Below are 16,433 nucleotides of genomic sequence, written 5' to 3'. Positions count from 1 at the left end.
AGAGAGAGAGAGAGAGAGAGAGAGAGAGAGAGAGAGAGAGAGAGGTTGAGAATTAAACACTGTTTTAGTTTCTCTCCCTGTTGTGATAAAGGAAATTTAGGGGAATTTTTCTCTGACAAAAGAAATTTAGGGGGATTTTAGCCAAATTCAAGGTGCAGTCCATCATGGTGGGGAACTCAAGGCAGCAGAAGCTTGAAGCATCTGGTTGCATCAAATTAACAACTAGAAATACAAAGGGAGGCAAGAACACTGCTTCCCTTTTCCACCTATATGGTCCAGGATCTCAGCCAGGGAGTGGTACTGCCTGCAGAGGGCAGCTCTTCCCACCTCAATTAATGCCATGAAGGTAATCCCACACAGTCAGGCCCAGAAGCCCAACTCCCAAGTGATTCTAGATTCCATCAAGTTGACCCTTAATAAGAACCATCATGAATATTAAAAGTTTTAAAACTATTTTTATATTATTTTTAAGATCAAATAATATAATATGGAGAAATATTTGGTATTTTATACACAAAGTTTTAAGTGTGATTTGTGCACTTTTTATCTAAGCCTTATCTAACATAAATCAAAGCAGATCTAACTAGTTACCTGTTAGCATATATTTCTGTATGAAGCTGTTTCTCATGAAAATGATAACTGAAGTTTAACAAAATCCCTTTAAAGGCCTGTTCCATCTGCTGTTATTTATTAATATACTTTACTTCATTTCTGGTATAAATCTACCTTGCATGCACACAAATTCAGTAATGGCATAAAAACAAAATCTTGAAGTTGAGGCATAAACTAGTTGAATTACTTAGGATAAAATGTAAAATAGGAAGAATTTAACCACACAGAAATATGAGGAATTAAGTGTGAGTTTGGTGGATGATCAGTAAGTTCAATAGACACAAGACGTTTTGCAGGTATTTTGAATTGTACCTTATGTGCATTTGTGGGGTGGGGCAAGTGTTTTGAACTTTAACTTTTGATATATTTATTCTTTGAGAATTTTGTATGTGTGTACAATATATTTTTATTATATCCACCCCACATCTTCCTCTTCTGACCCCAACCAGACCCTCCCCCCAACACCATGACCATCTCCCAGCTTCATGCCTTCTTTATTTTTAATAACTACTGAGTCCAGTTAGTGCTGCCCATATGAAAATGGGGTGGGTTATCCACAGGAGCATGGGTAGTCTACCAGTGGTGACACCTCTAAGAAACCTGGCCCTCTCCCCCCACCAGCAGCCATCAACTACCTAAAGCTCCTCAGTTAGGCATGGGAGTTCAAGAGCCCCTCCACCTCTGCTGGAAAGTTGGCGGGCTTGATTTTGTGTAGGTCTTACACAAAATCTTGCACCACAGCTGCTCTGAGTTATTCAGAGGCCCTTACTGAAGTTACGGTATAAGATGAATGAGGCTCACATGCCTTTTTTAAATTAGGAAGGAGCATTTTTTGAAATGCAAACAAGGTGATTCCAATGCATCAATTTGAGACATGGCAGACTCTAGAAGTGGTAGTAGAGTGCCTTCAGAGCCCAAACTATAGGCTGCTTCTGCTTTAGAAAAGAAATAAAACCTGGTTGTGTAGGTTATCGAACAACTCAGCCACTTCACCAACTTTTCCAGGTGTTTCTGGAAAATACAATGCAGAGCACAGCAGCCACCTGCTTTTGTGACTTCTCACCCACTGTCAGGGCTTCTGTAGGAAAGCAGTAACAGGTCAGGATTTAAACCTTTGGCTTTGCTCTTATGAGGCCTTGGCAATGAGAGGAATTAATACAAAAGTAGTCTGCAAAGTCCTTCAGAAAACAGATGCAACATAATTTGATATTTTACGTATTATATTATGACCATTTAAAATTTCATAGTCTGAGATCTGTTTTTCACATGTTCTTATTTGACATGTGTTTATGTTTTCAGATAATCACAAAGACTGCTCTGGTGTGTCCTTACATCTCACACGTGTGCCGTAAGTGTCTGCAGTTTTTCTAGATAAGATCTTTGAGAACTTGAAAGTAGGAACTTCCCGGTTTTAATTATCCATTGTGGAAGACAAATGTACCTGAATCTACTGACCCCAAACGATGAATGTTTATGATGTCAACGTCTTGTGGGTCTGGAGCCTGAGTAGGTGTCTTACACACAGCTGTGGCTCCATGGTGGTTAAGTCATTGCTAGTTTCAGCCATGGAAGAGCCACCTCCAGTCTCTCACATGGTTGTCAGCAGTATTCATCTCTTTGCTGGCAGATGACTGGGGTTCTCCCTCATTTTTTTCCTCATAGGAACTGTAACCACTGTAGCTGACAATATAGTACTTAGCTTCAATCACAGAAAATAAGCAAATGATAATAAAGGCAAGAAAAGGCTTATATGAGAGCCAGAGTCTTTTTACAACCTAACCTTAGAAGTGCATGCTGTCACACTTGACATGTTCTGTTTGTTTGATACAAGTGCCTACACTTCCAGTGCCCACACTCAAGTGAGGAGCAGAGTAGACAAGAATGTGAACATCACAGCTTAGAATCATAACAGCTGTGTCAGGGTTCTCCAGAGAAGCTTGAATTATGGAGGGTAGAGATAGGAAGGAGGGAGAAGGAGGAAAGGAAAGAAGACAAGAGAGGTAGAAGAAGAGGGGGTAATAGGGAGGAGAGGGAGAGGAGACATAATGGTTGAGACTTAGGGATTAGTTTATTCTCCTGTATGACTGACAAGTCCTAAATCTGCAGGGTCAACTGGAAACTCAGGGAAGAATTGATGCTGTTTACATTCTTGGGTCCAAAGGCAGTTTGTAGATAGAATTTCATCATTTTCAAGGGATCTCAGTTGGATTTCTTCGGCTTTTCAAGAACCGAATCAGACCTGCCCAGATTATGGAGAATGATCCGAATGATCCGCAAAGTCTGATTTAAATGTTAATCACTTCTAAAACAACAGCAACAACAAAGCCTTTCCCAACAGCACCCACATTGGTGTGTAACCCAGCAACCAGAACCCATGTAAACAAGTTGCCAAATAAAATTAGCCATCCCAGGAACCATTTACACTCTACCTTCGTAAAAACAAGCAAAACTGAAGAAAGAAGATGTATAAGCTATTCTATCTCTTTTCCATTCTGCATCAGTTTAGTGCACACAAGACTCACATTTTATAAAACCAGTGTGTAGAGAATATCTCATATCATCTCATTCCCAAGAGAATATTTTGGCTTTATCTCAGAATTTAGAGAAATTCTGCTTTTTGTTTTTCCAGACAGCCTTTAATTGCTGGCATGTACCTTATGATGTCTGTTGACACTGTTATACCAGCAGGGGAGAAAGGTGAGTAATTGGCCATATGCCATCAACTAATCTCTAAGAACAAACATACTACATTTTTAGAAATTTATAGGGCTAATTTTATTTTGCATATCAATCATTTGTTTTTTAGATATAAGAAAATAAACTACATTATGTACAAGGGTATACAACTACTGCACAGAAAAGTCCAAAATCAAGAGGCTATCAAATCCAACACCAGCTCAGTCTTTGTACTTAGATATACTCATTTACCTACTTGCAAAATGGAAATACTACCTAATTCTTCTAACCTGACATAAAACTATGAAAATATGTATGATATTATTTGAAATTATTGTGTCTATGAAAATACATATTATATGATCAAATGAAAGTGTCACATTAAACATATTTGAGTAGGAATCTTTTAAAGTTCATGTACAATTATGATTTCATTCTATTTTTCTATATTATGAAAGAATATTTATTGTCTGACTACTACATGCTAGACTATAAGAAATATAAGGTGGGCTCCTTATAAGTAGCAGCCACTAACTTAGTGATTTTAGGTATTTATAATTTCTTTTTTAAAATTCTTTTTGCTCTAAAATTAAAAATAGGGGCTGGAAGGATGGCTCAGTGGTTAAGAGCACTGACTACTCTTTGCAGAGGACCAGGCTTTGGTTCCCAGGATCCATATGAGAGCTCATATCCATCAGTAACTCCGGTCCCAGGGTATCTGGCATCCTCTTCTGGCTACTGCAGGCACCAGGCACCCATGTGGTACACCTGCATACATGTAGGCAAAATCCTAATAAGATTAAAAATAGGCAAAATACTAATAAGATAAAAATAAATTGTTAAAAAATAAAATAATGTATTTGAGTTTTTCAAATGGATGCATTTCAAAATAAGCATAAATTATTCCTCTGTTTTCGTGTACAGTGTACTTTGACTTAGTCCCTATCATTTTGTTGATGATTAACATAAAAATGTGAAGCAAGAGGTTCTTAATTCATTTTAAGAAAATGGCTGGCACAGAATAAATGCTTAATGTCTACTGAGTATTAAATGAGTACATGTTTATTCACAGGGAAAACCCAAGTGCCTAGTATCTTAAGAGATTTTCCACTTGAATAATGACTTCTCTCTGTTTTATTTCTCACAGTGGTGAATTCTGATATTTCCTGCCATTATAAAATGTATCCAATGCATGTGTTTGCCTATAGAGTTCACACACACCACTTAGGTAAGAACTTTAAACTACACGTTAAATCATAAATATTTATCATTGTGGTTTTTAGTGTCATAAATGTAAAATGTAAATGATATTTGACCTTAAGTATATTTCAATGAAAATAACTATACAATACCTTGAATTTTTATGGAGTTTGATTAAGATACTCAGTACTTTGCATTTTGAAAATATTCAGATTTTATTTTTTAAAAGAAATGAATCTGGCTTTTACTTTTCTATTAGCTTATGGTATTGCATGATTCTAACTTATCTTCATTAGGTAAGGTAGTGAGTGGGTACCGAGTAAGAAATGGACAGTGGACGCTGATCGGTCGCCAGAGCCCCCAGCTGCCACAGGTGCGCATAGTCATCTAATTCCAAGAGGAAGTACTTTTTAAAAAATTCTTATGTAACACTTTTGTTAATTTCTCTAGAATCTATGTCTCGAAATCTGCCTTCCCTACACATCTGAGCTTCCCTATATATCTAGCCTCCTTTTTAGAACTTCCAGTCTAGTGCTTTCCTTATCAGTTCTCTCAATATGATGTCAGTATTCAGGGGAAGCCCTTTCTGCCTGATCATGTAGTCGGGGTTTGGGAAAGCTCTTCTACTCTGATTTGGGACGGGGGAATGCCTTTATATCTGTTTTTTTCCAAAGTCTGTCATTTGTACCAAAATGTGGAATTGATGAATTAAAGGGGAGCTCTTTTTATCCAGCAATTATTTGTGTGGAGGTAAAGAGGTATCTGTTTATCTATCTTCATCTCTCTACCCACAATGCCCCAAGCCTTGCATAAATCAACCATGGAATTCTGGGTAGTACTGGTAATTTTGGTGAATTATTGTATTTATTTTTTTGGCAGGCTTTCTACCCCGTGGAACACCCAGTAGATGTTACTTTTGGTGACATCCTGGCAGCAAGATGTGTGTTCACTGGCGAGGGAAGGACAGAGGCCACCCACATTGGGTAAGATTCTGCACTTCCCCTAATTAAAAAAAAATATTCTATTTATTATTCTTATTTTATGTGTATGAGTGTACTGCTTGCATGTATATAAGTGCATCATCCATGGTATGCAGTGTCCCCAGAGAGGGCATCAGATGCCCTGAACTGGAGTTATGGACGGTTGGTTTTTAGCCACCATGTAGGTCCTGGGAACTGAATTCAGGTCCTCTGTAGGAGCAATCACTGCTCTTAACTGCTGAGCCATCTCTCTAGCCCTGCACTTCCCCTATTAGACTTATTAGGACAAGGCATGGTTGTAGGTGATAGTTATCTTTGTGACTGAATTATACACACTTTGGGTCTATTGTGAACAATTACAACAAACTAGCATTTATCACTTCCAAACTGGCTAATTTGAAAAAGCCCTAGAAAAGGGCTCGTTTTTGCATGCTTTGGTTCATCCTGCTTCATCAAGAACTTTGCCATCATACCTTTGCCTTCTATAGTTACTGCAAGATTCTCTGTTACTTCTTAAGACACCTTAATAAAGGAAATGACAGGATTGTAACATTTGTTTTTGCAAGATTCCTTTTACTCTAAATTTATATTCAAGCAAACTAGTACTTAGAAGCATGATTCTTTCTATCTGCTGAAACTGATGTACTGTAATTTTCAACTGTATATTTACTAACGGAGGATACTGTGAAACTTTTCCAAAAGGGGGTGTCAGGACATAATTACTTTCTAAAATGTCAAGGCTCCTTGAAATAATTAACATATTTTATGATACAAAATAAAATTTCTAAAGCACTGTGAACTCTTTCAAAATAGGTAATATGAAGGGGAGTGCATGGCAGTGCACAGCTTTGATCCCAGCCTTAGGGAGGCAGACACAGACAGATCTCTTTGGGATCAAGGCCAGCCTGGTCCACATAGAGAGTTCCAGACCAACTGGGGCTACAGGGAGACCCTGTCTCAGGCCCCAGTAGCTGAACTCACACCAAAGGACATCTGGGAATATAAACTTGACTTAATAGGCCTTAACATCTCTGACAGAATGCATGAAATCCTGTGGGGGTGGGGTATGGGGGTGCAGACGGGGAGGAGGTCTATTTAATTAATATATACATTCAAGCAAATTAGTACTTAGAAGCATGATTATTTTATTATAATTGTATATATATGTGAAAAATAAAATGACAACAATAATCAGTGTTAAAATATCTCAGTTTTTACTGGATCAACATTTGGAAACTAAAATCCTCAAAATTAAAAAAAGGTACTATGAAAATATTAAGATGATAAACAAAGCCTCCTAAGCTTTCTGGTTAATAAAAACAAAGGAATGGAGGAGTTTTCTTTCTATGTTAAGCTAGATTTTAAGGTATTACGGAGGCCACTTGGAAGCTTGAGAGGAATTACAGAAAGTAAAGTTCTGAAAACATGCGTTAGATATACTAAAGAAGACTGTCATAACAGCACTGATTGCAAGCTAGGCAGGGCACTGGGTAGGAGACATGAACAACCCTGATGCCAGTTACAGACGGACACGCCGTGAGGAGGGAGATCTTTTCATGTCATTCTAAGAGGGAGTTTTAATAGAAAAAATGAGAAAGCCTCAATTTATATTAAAGAAGCTTCCCAACAGCTTTCTTACTGTATAATTTTTCATAATCTGGGGGAAGACTAGAGGAAAACAATATAATTATTGAGTTATCAGAAATAATGGTTGTTAAAAAGTGGGGTGGGGGACAACAAGGCTTGGCAACACAGACCCAGTTATGCTTGAAAGAGGGAATCAGGCAGTTCACTCTGTGGCGGCCTAAGTGCTAGAGGTAAAGTGATCCATAGAGAATTGATCTGCTGCTTTGTTTTATATTCTTGTGGACCCACAGAATGATAAATGACAGAGGTTATTTGTTAACCTTTTCGAAAAGTAAACAAAGCAGTTAAAAATAATCTCTTCCCAAGCCTTGCATGTATTGATGTACAACTTTAAGGATAGAAAACAAATTTTGGGCCTAAAGGACCTTTACACTTTGGGTCGAAAGGCTTGTAACCTCAGCCAGATTTCTACCCTTGGAGTTTCCTCTGTGAGGTAATTTCAGATGGAGAAGTTAATGACCTGTTACAATCCTAGAATGAGAAGTCAGAGTGGTCTCCAGAGGCCTCTTCCAATTTCACAAGTCTGGAATAATTCTAGCCTTTTTAACAAAAAATATGCATTTTGCTTTAAAATAATATCCTAAAATGATAATAACAACCTATCCCTTTATAATTCTCATGTGGGCTGAAGGAAATACCATTTTGCAATATAAATGATATGGAAAGTGATTATAGGAAATTAAGTTATTGGGTGAATCCATATTCTGAATATTTAATTCATAATACAGATGCAGTTTTTCCAGTAGAATGACAAACTAGTAAGATGAGTTTGAATAAATTTAATCATGAATAAAATCCTTCTGATAATGCTATTTTTCCACAGTATTTAATATGACTTTTAGGCTTAGAAAGATACCCATCTACAATGTTTCTGTGTTTTTTTTAATTTTTAGTTTTAGATTTAGTTATTTTTATTTGATGTATATGAGTGTATTGCCTGCATATATGTAAGTGTACCATGTCATGCAGTGCCCATGGAGGACAGAAGTGGGCATCAGATCCCCTAGAACTGGAGTTACAGATGGTTGTTAGTCACGATCTGGGTGCTGGGAACCAAACCCAGGTCCTCTACAAGAGCAACCAGTGTTCTTAACTGCTGAGCAATCTCTCTAGACCCCATATTACCCTTTATTCCACCCTTAAGAGGCTGTCAGATCCCCTGGAACTGGAGTTACAGACAGTTGTTAGCTGCCATGTGGGTGCTGGGATTCGAACCCAGGTCTTCTGCAAGAACAGCCAATGCTCTTAAATGCTGAGCCATCTCTATAGCCCTGTTTCTGTGTCTTGTAAAGTAACAGATACAACCTCCATAGGGTACTACAGGTTCATAGTTGAAAACAGAAACAGTGTAGAAAAATGTAATATGCTATCTGTTAAATTACAGGATACTCTTTAAACACCCGCCCCCACACTCTTCCTCTCCTAGTTACCCACACACACACACATATACAGACTGGCAAGTCCATCAGATGTTGGTCTGCACAGAGCTTGAAACAGTTAGGTACATTATAGTTGCTCCAGAATAATCTAGGGCCATCAGGTGGCCACTCACTATACTAAGAAAATTGTTAACTTAGAGTTTTGAACCTTTTTTGTCCTGCAGACACCTGGAAACTGATTTTTATAAGAAAACTGTGTTGGCATTGGTCAACTAGGAAAATTTCCAGTTGAGTGGCACTTTCACAGAAGCCAAGCTAAACTCTAAGAAGTTGGAAATTTTAGGACTAGAGAAGAGTTTGCTTAGGTGGAGCAGTCATGATTAACTATTAAAAAGCTCTTTTAAAAATAGAGACTTTGGGAGCTGTAGAGATGGCTCAGTGGTTAAGAGCACTGGCTGCTCTTTCAGAGGACTTCAGTTGAGTTCCCAGCACACATATAGTGGCTAGCAACTGTCTGTAACCAGTTTTAGGCAATTCGACGCCCTCTTCTGGCCGCTGAGGCATTGCATATACAGGTGCACTTACATACACGCAGGCAAAATAAAATACTCATACACATAAAATAAAAATAATTTTTTTCAGAAATAAGGACATTTTTCCATATTAGAGATTTGTTTCCAAATGTTGCCTTGAAAATTAGATCCAGCCATGATGGCACACATGTGTTATCCAGCACCCCAGAGGCTGAAGCTAAAGGATCACAAGAGACCATTCTGGTCTACATAGTGAGTTCAGAGTCAGCTTTAGCTGCATAGGAAGATCTTGTCTCAAATAAAAACAAAAAATAGGAAGATTTAACAACTTACATAGCCATCTATGAATGAATGAAATAAAAAATATGGCATATTACACAGTGGAACACTGTTAAGCCTTTAAAGAAAAAGGGAGAAACTTTGTCATTTGTGACAAAATGGATTAATCTGGCTCTGAGCTAGGGAAAATAAGCCAGGCACAGAAAGACAAATACTGCATGATCTCACTTAAGATAATGTATTGCATTTATTTATTGTGTGTATATTTGTGTGTTCTGAGTCATCTTGCCAGCTAAGTGATCTCACTTTTATATGTGGAATCTAATAGAGTTGAAGTAGAGAGACAGAGTAAGGGTTACAAGGGGCTGGAGTTAGGGTAAGTAAAGAGGGAAACAATGGGAGTTGTTGATCAAAGGGTATAAAGTTTCAAATAGACAAGAATAATTTTTCATTTCTGTTATACAAGAGGGTGACTATACACAATAATAATATATATTTAAAAATAGATAAAAGAGTAAATTTCAAATACCTTACCATAGAAAATGATAGTCAAGTTGATGGATATGTTAAATTACTTTAATGTAATTATTCTTTGTCATATGCATATATCAAAACATAATATTGTCCCTAATAAATGTGTATAAGATTTGTCAATCAAAAGTAATATTGAAGGTATATTTTAAACAGTATTATTTAAGTCCAGTTAATTAACAAATTACTCATGATAAAACTGTTATATCCAAATATGTATATATATTTCTTTTAAAATAGTAGTAGCATGTCTTATAAAAAAGATATTTTAATGAAGTATATACTAGTAACATTGTACCAGTTCATCTGTGAAGAATCAATATTGTTGTCTGACTGCCTTATATATTTTATGCTCAATGTAACATTTCTCAAAATTCATTTCAAATGTTTAGTTAAGTTTAAACAAATAAATAGAATTTATTTAAGCCAACAAATTAAGCTAATTAAGTCAGCTTAGTTATCCTAAAAGTCTATAGATTAAATTTTCACATTAACTCTTGAGGATTTACAGGTATCATTTACCTATTTGGACAATTATTTTGGTCATATTTTTACTTGTTTTGTGAGAATATAGACAAAAGAGAATGTGACGATGTCTAAAAAATATTTATACCAACTATATATAGCACTTTAATCACAATTTTAATTTACTTTTTCATCTAATTAGTATATAATTGTTCTTGGTTGCTTTCTGTTGCTGTGATAAAACACTCTGACCAAAACTAATCTGGAGAGGAAAGGGTTTATTGTATCTTACACTTCCAAAGTGACAGTCCATCTTTGAGCGAAATCACATAGGAGCTCAGGACAAAAAACTGAAGAATAGACCTCAGGGGAATGCTGTTTACTGGCTTGTTCTGCTGACCTGTGCTCAGCCTGCTTTTTTAAAAATTAATTTAATTTATTATTATTTTATGGGTAAGAGTGTTTTGCCTACATGCACTTAAGTGCGCCTTCATCATTCAATGACTGTGGAGGCCAGAAAGGACATCAGATCCCATGGAACTGGAGTTTACAGATGGTTATTAACCACCGTGTGGGTGCTAGAAACCAAACCCAGGTCCTCTGCAAGAGCAGCCAGTGCTTTTAACCACTGAGCCATCCCTCCAGCCCCCAGCCTAGTTTCTTATACAACCCAGGACCACATGTTCACAGGTAGTACCACTCACAGTGGGCTGGGCCCTCTCACATAACTCAATAATCAAAAAAAAAGTATCACAAGCATCCCCAAAGGTATGTCTAATAAAGGAAATTTCCCAATTGAAGTTCCCTCTTCCTAAGTGTGTCAAGTTGACAATGGAATCCAACCATGACAATAATATACAAATTATGAATTTTAGTTGTGACATTTTCATGTTGCATATGATACACTTTGATCACAATTGCCCTATACTACCATCTCTTATTTCTCCCCAAGTCCCATCCATCTGCACAAATATCCCCCCTTCTACTTTCATGTCGTCTTATTAATCATCATTTTAAAGGACAATATTTAATTGCAAAGATAAAGTTATAAGGTAAGTAATGACTCCTTAATGTGCAAGTTTAAAAAGCACCATGAAGCACTCAAGTTTTATGAAGTGGCTTCTTTAAAGTTTCATATTTCTTTCTAAAATTAGTGTTATACATTTTGGTTATTTTTTATTCCAGCATCTATTGACTATCAGAGACAAGCTTGGGGGTAAGGCAACCATTAAGCTCTGAGACTATCACTGTCTGTAACCAAAGTATGATGTATAACAGTATTTGGAGTTTTCTAAATGATTCATTTCAGAATATTTGGCACTATCTTAGATCTCCAATATGTATCTTTCTAATATAAAATAGTTCCATAAAAACTCTCATGAGACCTGGACAATCATAGATGCATAGATGTAAATAAATATTTTTCAGAAATGTCAGTACTCAGCAGTCAGATTTAAAGCCACTGCTATTAAGTACACCAGTGGAAAGTAGAAGTTATCACATGAGCACTTTATTATGAGAGAAGTTTGATGCTATAGTGTTGGAATATCTGTGATTCCTACAGACATCATTTAGAGAATCACATTGGCACTGAGGACTGTGTTCAAGGGCAAGGAGCTCATGTAAACGAGTGAACACAGCCTTCATCCTCCACTGCTTTTCTTAATAACTGTTCAGATTAGCAGTTGAATTCCATTATGTTAACTTCTATGGAAAATAAGGGTCTGAGTGTTAGAATCTTCCCTCAGTGATACAGAAAGCCATCTGTCTTGTTGAAAGTAAACTTTTTGTTTTTGTTTTTATTTAAAGAATAATGGATGATTATAGAAGAAATTGACAAATTATGATGTTGCTACTAAGGACGATTTGAATACTAAGTATTTTTTGCATATGATAGGCATCCTGTCAGAGAGGAGAAGCTCAGATACCTTGACTACATGTCCAGTTATAGATAGAAAAGAATTAAGCATGTCTTTTTTATAAGATCCTCTTTTCAAAGTATTTTATTATTTTTATTTTATGTATGTGAGTATATTGCCTGCACGTATGTGAGTGCACCCGTGTCGTGCAATGCTGCGGAGGTCAGAAGAGGGCTTCAGATTCCCTTGGAACTGGAGTTAAGGACAGCTCGTAGCCACCGTGTGGGTGCTGGGAATCGAATCCAGGTCCTCTGCAAGAGCAATTAATGCTCTTAACCACTGAGCCATCTCTCCAGCCCCAGCATGTCCTTTTTTTAATTCAGTCCTTTCAATGAAATTTTCCTTGTGATAGCCAAAATTTCTAAATTATTTGCTCAACCTAGTTTTGCTTACTATAATTAGTATTTCAAATGAACTATATTGATGAGCTGAAAAGGATGCCTCACAGAATCATATGTTTAAATACGAATCTGTTTGAGCCAGGTGTGATGTACGTACCTTTAATCCTAGCACCTAGGAAGCAGAGACAGGTGGATCTTTGAGTTTGAGGCCAGTCTAGTCAACATAGGGAGTTCAAGACTACCCAAGTATACATAGGGAGACCCTGTCTCCAAAATTTAAAAAAAAAACTATTTGTCTCTGACACATACAAACTAATTGAATTAGTGTATTAATTGAATCACTGTGCTATGTACATAGATGTATGTGGATACATGTACATATATGTGTATAACTTCTCTCAAGCTAATTTAGTGCACAGCAAGATAATTCATGTTAGAAGTTGCTGCATTATAGGTTTATTTTCACAAATTCACTAAAATAATAAACTACAATAACTAGTTCTAAACAACAAAGCATTATTTAGAAATAATTAATGGTTTGCATTTTTAAAATGTATAACTGTCCTTTGCCACATACAACTTCTAAAATAGTAACTGCTTTCCTTCTCTCCAGTATTAGTGTAAAATTGTTTCACTTTGTGCCACATTGTCATTTCAAAGCCTCCCCTTTATCAGTTGCTCTGTATAGTTGCCTTTTTTTTTTTAAGGAAAACCTGCCTCCCCCTGATTTGTTGGTGATAGCAAGAGTAAATTATTTTCCTGATCATTGTATGGGGTGATAATTCCATTTAGCATACATTTCCAGATTTACTTATTTGAAATGAACTATATATTTTAGTAGTTTTTTCAATTTCCCTTTAAAAACTAGTCCTAGAGCTGGAAAAAATGGCTCAGTGGTTAAGAACACTTGATGCTCTTCCAGAGAACCACAGGTTGGTTTTCAATACCCATATCAGGTAGCTCACAACCACCTGTAACTCAAGCTCCAGGGGATTCAACTCCCCCGTTACCACCAAGGGCATCCACATAGACATACGCACAGACACATACACATATACATATAAATAACTTGTTTTTAAAATTCCTTCAAGTAGGGGCTGGAGAAATGGCTTAGAGGTTAAAAGCACTGGCTGCTCTTCAAGAGGACCCAGGTTCAAATCAGCATACACATGGCAGCTAACAACTGTCCATAACTCCAGTTCCAGGGGGTCTGATGCCCTCTTCTAACATTCATGGACATTGCATGACATAGTACACTTACATGTACATATACACTCATACACATAAAATAGAAATAATAAAATATTGTTTTAAAATCTTCTGAGTAAACATATAACAGGCTTTGAAGCACCAAAATTTTATTTGGGATAATGTATATTAGCTAGGTATTCTGTTTAATTATTTTGAAACTTGGAGATATTAGTTATTTCTCAAATTGTTAAAGGAATATTTTCAAATTTGGACCCTCTGTATTTTGAAGTTTTTAAAATTTATTCTTAGAAAAGTTCATATATGTAGGCAGGGCATGGCGGCACACACCTTTAATCTTAGCACTTCGGAGGCAGAGGCAGGCAGATCCCTGTGAGATTGAGGCCAACCAGGTCTATGTAACAAGTTCCAGGCCAGCTTAGGCTACAGGGAGACCTTGTCTCAAAAGACAAAAAAAAAAAAAATTGAGAGAGTAAGAAGGAGGGAGAGAGGGAGGGAGGGAGGAAGGGAAGGAAGGAAGGAAGGAAGGAAGGAAGGAAGGAAGGAAGGAAGGAAGAAAATTCCATGCACGTACCTGACACTTCTTGCTCACCTTCACCACTACTACTACTTCCCTTCAGCTCTTCCCAGGCCTACTCTCAACACATCTCCCTTCTCACTTCATGTCCTCTTTTTCTTTCTTTTTTTTCATAACATGCTGAGTCCAATAGTGCTGCCCATATACGCATGGCTGTGGGGTCATATGCAGGAACATAGGCAAACCACTAGTGACCACCCTCCCCAAAGAAAGATTACTGTCCCTCCCAACCAGCAGGCATCATTTGGCAATAGCTCCTCAGCTGGGGTGTCACCTGCGAAGCCCCAACCTCCCCCATGATGGAACTTTTAACTGGCTTGCTCTTGTGCAGGTGTTGTTCAGGTAATGACAGCTGCCCACAATTCATTTTTGCAACAGAGCTGTCATGTCCTGAGGATAGCATTCGACAGCACTCCTCCCCATCTTCCAGGTCTTATGTTCTTTCCCCCTCCCTCTCCTGTGATATTCTCTGAGACTTGGGGTGAGGGTGGAGGACATGATGTAGATGTCCCAGCTATGGCTCAGCACTCACAGTCACTTATTCTCAGCACTTTGAACAGTTAGGAATCTCTGCATTTACCACTGTAACCCACTGTAATAAGAGCAGCACTAATCTATGGGTATAAACATAAATATTTAGATGGCAGTTTAAGAGCATGACCATTTAGCACAATAACATTGATGGCTTCTCCCCTAGGACCCATGGCTTTCCTGCTGGGCTTTAACCTTGCTTACAGAACTAGGCATAAATTCTCTCCTGTAGAGCAGGCCTCAGATCCAATCAAGACAGGAGTTAGTTATCCCCCTAAACTAGCCTCTGTCGCATCAGTGGGCAGCCTTACCTGACAGGTCATTACTGTAACATGCAGGGCCCAGTGACAGGTAAGATCATTAATGTCCTTTCTCCCCTAGCACCTTAAAAAGCACTTTCCAGCACTATGAAAGCTAGTCAGGAGGGAGAGAGTGTCCTGGTCAGTCCAAGATTCATTTCTCTATGTTATGCAACTAAAGAATCTGATGCCTTCAGCAATAGGGTCTTATCATCTAGTTATGATAAGCAACCAAGAGCAACAGCCATAGGCTATGTTGTTTTGGAGACCCCTAGTGCTGCCCTGGCCAATAACTGGTAGGGAGGTAACTTGTTTCTGACACTGTGAATGCTATGTTTTAGATAAAATGGAAGGAGGGAGGGAATATTACTAGGCATGATTATATATGGGCAAAATATATTAAATTTCTAGACCTCTCCCATCTGTTAATACACATGCATCTATGTGTATACATTTAGATAATTCTGCATAGTGATTGTTTTATAAAGGCATGTATTTTTATATATGTCTACAAATCACTCTATATAAGCATTTCAGAAAGAGCATTTGTTCTCCAAATAGTTTTGGAAATACAACTCTAGAAAAAATTCCGCGATTCTTTCTTTGTATATTCTATTAAAATGACATAATAACTCATATAATAAATTACTCCATTTATGCAAGAAGCCAATTTTAAACAAGCAATCATAGTGACATTGTTTTGTTTAGTGTTCCAGTAGTAAGGAAAAAGATGAGAGTACTGGTTACACTGCCTAAGCTGGCGTGTGTGGGCATGCCTTTCCTAGTGAAAGAATGGGCATTGATGATCCCAAATAGATAAAATATGAAGGCATTTACCCATGAATGAGTTGAATATTTATTGACTTGTTTATTAATTTCCCTTTTCCCTCATTTAAGATGCTTAAGTGGTTGGGGTTTGGGGGGGGCTCTCTGACAGAGTACTCAGAGGGATCTAAGCTACAGCCACATACTGCGTTCCTTTTCCTATCTGGCTGGATCCCCTTTCTACATAACTTCCTCTTTTTGAACCTGGAAGAAAAGAATAATATGGTAGGAGGCTCTGATATGTTATTTTTGGTACCAGCCATTCCTTTTAGAGCACATAATTTTCTGACTGACTCTAAAACTGTTCAAAAATCATTTTAGATGGTGTTTTGACACCATGAAGTACATAGTGAGCAGGTGTTTGGTTGGGACTGCACTTCACTATTTGCTTGTATTTCATAGGAGACATTTATACTGATACATATCTGAG

The 16,433-nt window shown here is 37.4% G+C and overlaps 1 protein-coding gene across 25 annotated transcripts in view; it reads left to right on the top strand.

Moving 5' to 3' along the window:
* Pam (peptidylglycine alpha-amidating monooxygenase) overlaps positions 1-16,433 on the top strand; it is a 299,955-nt gene that overhangs the window by 219,581 nt on the left and 63,941 nt on the right. For all 25 annotated transcript variants that reach the window (XM_029565911.1, XM_029565915.1, XM_029565909.1 and 22 more), the window contains exons 8-12: positions 1,912-1,960; positions 3,242-3,309; positions 4,436-4,516; positions 4,785-4,861; positions 5,368-5,471. In XM_029565911.1, the coding sequence (XP_029421771.1) occupies positions 1,912-1,960; positions 3,242-3,309; positions 4,436-4,516; positions 4,785-4,861; positions 5,368-5,471 (379 nt within the window). The remainder of the gene's footprint in view (positions 1-1,911; positions 1,961-3,241; positions 3,310-4,435; positions 4,517-4,784; positions 4,862-5,367; positions 5,472-16,433) is intronic.

This window comes from Nannospalax galili, unplaced genomic scaffold, assembly GCF_000622305.1.
Source record: "Nannospalax galili isolate Female #2095 unplaced genomic scaffold, S.galili_v1.0 scaffold578, whole genome shotgun sequence".
Classification (NCBI taxonomy): Eukaryota; Metazoa; Chordata; class Mammalia; order Rodentia; family Spalacidae; genus Nannospalax; species Nannospalax galili.
This window is presented reverse-complemented; position numbering and strand designations above follow the sequence as displayed.